We start from the raw sequence: 5,866 nt of genomic DNA on the forward strand, positions 1-5,866 counted from the left end.
CGACTGTCTATTCACCTTCTATATACCCTAGCCTCAAGTAGTAGTAGCAATAGGGGCAAGTATATAGTATAGAAGCTAGGAGGACAAGTCGAGAGAATAGCGCTTAAGGAAACGCTCTACTAAGGTGGGCTAGCCTACTGATATCTAAAAGGTAGAGCACTCCAATAGTATAGACCTATTCTAATTTAAAGTACTTTTATAAACTTTCTAAAGAGCTAGGGCATAGAATAGGAGCACTATTTATATAGCACCTCTATATAACGTAAGTATAGAGCTAATTTTATAACTTAATACAATGATAACTAAGGGCCTTTGTCCTATATTGAATATATAGCTATAACGCTAAGAGTGCTCTATTAGAATATTAATAGTAGTAGAAACTGCCTTAACTAAGCGCTAGAGAGTAGGGAGGAGTTCGACCTAGTAGTGATTTAAGAGCTATTAATTCGCCTAGATACAACCCCCCTAGCCTTGCCCTATAGGCAAGGTGGCTAGTATAAGATAGTGTATAGCGCTAGTAGGGTAGCGCTATATATAAGTAAACGCCTCGACTATATAATATAGTTGGCTAAGGCGAGAGAAGATTAGGCGGCTATAACGTTTAGAAAAGAAGGATCGAACCCCTTTACAGTATAGTCCATTTATTCACCTAACTAGGAGCTAGGGTAGCGGTCGTTGCTCTATACCCTAGTAGAGTAGGAGCTAAGAAGACGCAATGTACTTGAAGGCGACTTCAACGCCTATCACCTAATATAGGACAAGTACAATAGGACCTCTCGATTAGTGAGTACACTACTCTAGATTATAGTAGAATAGGAGTTTAAGCTTCGTATATTATATAGTACGCCTACCTAAGTATAGCAAGGTAATAAAGACAGTACAATCGACTATATCTAGGCAATATAGGGTAGTAGTACCTAGTGGCTAAGACCTTTTAACTTAGTAGGCTTAGACTATATACCCTAGGTAGCTGAAATACTACTAAAGGGGAGTAGCGATAGAGCTACTATACTATAAGGCTATAGCTAGGCGTTGCTAGACTATAAAAGGTATAAGGCTAAAGCCTAGTTTCTAACCCTACTAAAGGAGATCAATATAGTAGAGGAACTTAAGAATATAGTAGATACTCTTATATATAAGCTAACTAATATCGTAGACGTAGTAGCTCTACGCTATAAGCTTAACTAGGGGTCCTATATACTATAGTAGAATCTCAAAGTCAACGAGGTAATACGAGAAGCGAGGAGGGCTAAACGCGCCTAGCAGTTAAGCTATATAGCAAGCTCCTAAACATATTACTATAAAGCGGTATAGCGCTTTAAACGCTATACCCGTTGGTTATAGACACTATACTAGCGCTATTCGCTTACTAAAGCGTCGAGGGAGTAGAAGCTAATATAGGATATTAAGAGGTAGGTATAGCTTCGAAGCTACTAACGCTCTAAGCCTTTGGCGCTACTAGCGCTCTAGCTAGGACCTAGCGAGCCCTAGAGCGCTATAACGTATACCTAGAAGGCTAAGGCGCTAGTAGGGCGCTTCTTTCCTATACTATAGGTATAGTACAATAGTATCCTCGACCGAGACTAGTTTGAAGGGTCTTTTTATAATACTACGTCTATCGACTAGGAGGTCTATAGAGCTGAGATTATAGAGATTATAAGCTATATAGGATTGAATAAGGCGTTTGGCGAGGACCTCTTTACTAATAAGTTCCTTAATCTTATAACAAGGAGAGTAAGCTATTAGAGGTGCTTATAGCGATTATATACGTCTATTTTAAGCTAGAGCACTTCCTATATAAATTCTATACTATATAGGTGGTCGTCTTTAGGAAGCTAGGGAAGTCTCTAGAACAGCTAATAGTAGTAGGGGTATATCGCCTAATATCGTTGCTTAGTATAGTAGGCAAGATTATTAAGGTGGCTATTATAGATCGAGTAATATATATAGCTAAGGTGTATAAGCTATTTCTAGAGATGTAGATAGGCTTTCGACAATATAGGTCTATAGAGGTAGCAATCTAGGTAGTGACTAATATAGTGAAGACGGTGTAGATATATAGCGCTTATACTTCGTTGTTACAATTGGACTTAAAAGGCGCCTTCGACTAGGTCGACTAGATCTAGCTACGATATACGCTTTAGGAACTGGGCTTTGAGAGGAAGCTAATTATACTCCTAAAGAGCTACTTCGAGGATTGTATAGTATATCTATAGTTTAATAGGGTTATAGCCAAATCTATAACTCTATAGCAAAGTACACTATAGGGCTCGCCACTATCGCTAGCGCTATTTATCCTCTTTATTACCCCCTTGTTCTACGCCCTCGAGGTATATACTAGGCTTTTAATGGTTAAGTATATAAATGACATTAACCTTCTTATATTTAGATAGGATACGCTAGTGTACTGCTATATACTAGAGAGGGGGTTTACTAAGTATAAGCAATAGGCTATAGAACAGGGGATATAGTTTAAACTAGCGAAAAGCGAGCTTATCTACTTTATAAGGGCGTAGCAGCTATATATAGAGGTTGTTAATATCCTTAGCGAAGGTTAGCTAGGACTTATATCTATAGAGTTAGCGAGGTTCCTAGGTATATAGCTAGACTATAAGCTTTTATTTCAGGTATATAAGAAGGCGGTTGAGGCTAAGATAGCTATATAGAAGTTTACCTTTATAAGACTTATAGCAAAGACGTATAGGGTATATATTATATAAGTTTAGAAGATCTATACGAAGGTTATTAGGAGCGTCCTTTTATATAGGGTAGTAGCGTAGTATACTCCAACGTTGATCGGAGGGACTTTCTATAGGATTGTATATAGCTTTAGTGTAATGTAGTTGGGCTACCTCTAGGTAGTTGCTAGCGTATATAAGGCTATACTAGTCTATAACCTAGAAAGTAAGACCTAGGTACCCTCTATCGATCTATACCTCAACTACTAGGCGGCGTATACTAAATAGAGGCTCTAGAAAACTAGGCTTATATAGCTTCTATATAATGTCTATACGAAGGTGACATTAAGGTTGAAGAAACGACGCTATATATGCTATGCTCTAGCGCTAGGACTAGCTATAAGGGAGTCTCCTATAGAGTAGAGGCAATAGTAGGCTAAGGACTAGCTCCTTATATACTATTTAGCAATAGTAGCAGAGGTATAGGACGAGAGCAATAAGGTCGACGATTAGAGACCTTAGGAGCTATAGCTATATACTAACGTAGATATAGCTACAGTAGAGGAGTAGAAGGTATACAGAGAGATATAGATATACTATATAGACGCTAAGAGGCTAGAGAGGGCGTGCTATAGGGAAGTAGCAAACCTATATAACTTAGAGCCTCCTGCCTAGGTGCTATAGGTATATAAGGATCTTAGTAAAGCGTAGAGCTCCTTTTTTATATAAGCGTATACTAGGGCTATTGGCCTTAGGCAGTTCCTATTTCGGAAGGGGGTACTAGATACGTCTATACCGCTTTACCGCTATAGCAAGGCGTTTAAGACTATCGCCTACTTTGTAATATACTATAAAGATCCTATAGTAGTTATAGGAAGGCCCTATATCTAAGACCGATATACACTACTTACGCTACTTAGAAGTAAGAGAAGCGCCTAAAGGATTATAGGATAGCTAATATACACGAGGCGCCTATAGGAGTACTAGCTAGCGCTCGAGCTAAACGTCGAGGGCGAGGTAGGGTATAAGGTAGTAGTAGAGAACGCTATAAGTACATAGTAGAAGCGTAGCAGCTAGGACGACGCGATAGAGGAGCCTCTAGCAGCTAGCTACAGTAGCTTAGGCGTTAACGAGAGGCGTAAAAAGAGGAGGAAAAGGCGTAGGAAGGTCGGCCTCTAGCCGCTCCTTATAAGTATATAGCGCGCTTAGCGGCTATAGCACCTACGCTAGGAGCGTATTGTATATGTAGGTGGCGTGCAACGAGCTGTATAGGCCGCTATATCTCTGTCGCTATTAAGCTAGAAAGGTAAGTTCTAGCGAGTTGGAGAGAAGGAATTAAGGAGGCCCGCCCTATATAGTAGGAATATAGTGTAGGCGCTATATATAAGTGGTGTATATAGAGGTAGAGAGACCGCTTGCCCTTAGTGGCGAGGCACTAAGTGTCTCTTCGGTATAAGATTAATAATAATAATAATAATAATATATACTGTTATAGCAAAGCAAAATAAGTGCTAGATAACTTATAGCTAAATTGATCCTCGATTAACGAAGACTTTAAATCTAAGGAGAGAGAGGAAAACTATCAATATATAGGTGGAAAACTATACTAAAATACCTTAGGTAGTATATATAGACAATTTGCAATAGGGCTGCAATTTGTAGTAGGGCTATAGAGTCTATACACTATAGGGTAAGACGTAGTTCGCCTTATTAGCGCATTTTTCCTTATTAGCAAGTCAACCCCTCCTTCCTAATCTAGAAGTCGACTTAAATCCTATAAATCCACTAACTTAGGAAGTTATATAGGCATATGGTTATATAATAGGTCTGTGCGTAAGTTATATAACAGTAGTTAGCGTGCTATGCTATTATATATACGATTTATCCTCTAGAAGCTATATAAAGTATATCTCTAAGCGGACATTAAGAAATATAAATTCTATACTACTAAGACTAAGTTCTTTAAGTTTATCGTTAATATCTGTTATACGCAGTTGTAGGTCACCTATAGCCACCTGTGGCCAACTGCGCAAGTGTGGGCCCACTAGGCCCACTGGGCCCACTAGGCCCCGCAACAGTGCACAGGCCACCTTATACACAGGCTACCACACTCTTGTATTTAGGCAAGCACTTGCCCGCATTCTACACTCTTGCAATATATCTATCTTACACTCCTCCGAAGCTCCTACTTGGTTTAAGTGCTCTGCTACTTAGTTGACGAGGCTAGGTAGCAACCCACTTTGTTCGTGTAACAAGTGGTGCCTACTACTGGACTCGAACCTGTACGATGAACTATAAGACTCCTTTGTAAGGGAGCCAGTGTTCATTATCAACAGCGTGCCCGAGCAGTACCACGTTATATAGCTTAGGCAACTATATATGGGCGCAGGTGCCCCAAGTGCCCTGCTAGGAAGCACTTGTGGTTTTGCTTACTTAGGTGGTCTCCAAGTATTGCGAAGCCCTCGAGCTCCTAAGGGTAGCTACCCAAAGAGCGTGACCTAACCTAGAGGTCGGTATCTAAGGCAACAACGTCAATCGCGACCTTCAACACTTCGTCGCCGCCCCGGCTCGGCTCCCAAAGACCAACCGTCAATCGCGACCACTTTTTCTAAGACCTCGTCGCCCCAGCCCGGCTCCCATCCTTCCAACTGTCAATCGCGACCACTTTCCAAGACCTCGTCGCCCCGGCCTAGCTCCCATCCTTCCGACCGTTCCAACCTCCGACCGATCAATCGCTCCAATCAACCGCCCCGACTAGTCGCCCCGATCAAAGAACCCAACCGGCCAGTCGCCCCGATCAAGGAACCCGACAGGTGGATTGAATAGTTGAATAGTTAGATGGTTGAGGTGCAAGATACAATGGACTTGCAAGCTAAGGACAGCTTTTCTGTTTGTTCGTGGGGGGGGCAATTGTTATACGCAGTTGTGGGTCACCTGTGGCCACCTGTGGCCAACTGCGCAAGTGTGGGCCCACTGGGCCCACTGGGCCCACTAGGCCCCACAACAGTGCATAGGCCACCTTACGCACAGGCCACTACACTCCTGTATTTAGGCAGGCACTTGCCCGCATTCTACACTCTTGCAATACATCCATCTTGCACTCCTCCAAAGCTCCTGCTTGGTTTGAGTGCTCTGCTACCTTGGCTGACGAGGTCGGGTAGCACCCACTTTGTTCGTATAACAATATC

At 41.7% G+C, this 5,866-nt stretch overlaps 1 protein-coding gene across 1 annotated transcript; it reads left to right on the plus strand.

Moving 5' to 3' along the window:
• Positions 1-5,089: 5,089 nt before the first annotated feature.
• THITE_2116993 (uncharacterized protein) lies at positions 5,090-5,504 on the plus strand (the record flags this gene model as incomplete). Its single annotated transcript, XM_003654148.1, has 2 exons — positions 5,090-5,286; positions 5,352-5,504. A coding segment is annotated over one exon (153 nt), but the record flags the coding sequence as incomplete, so codon positions are not given.
• Between the last annotated feature and the right edge of the window lie 362 nt (positions 5,505-5,866).

Source organism: Thermothielavioides terrestris, chromosome 3, assembly GCF_000226115.1.
Source record: "Thermothielavioides terrestris NRRL 8126 chromosome 3, complete sequence".
Taxonomy (NCBI): domain Eukaryota; kingdom Fungi; phylum Ascomycota; class Sordariomycetes; order Sordariales; family Chaetomiaceae; genus Thermothielavioides; species Thermothielavioides terrestris.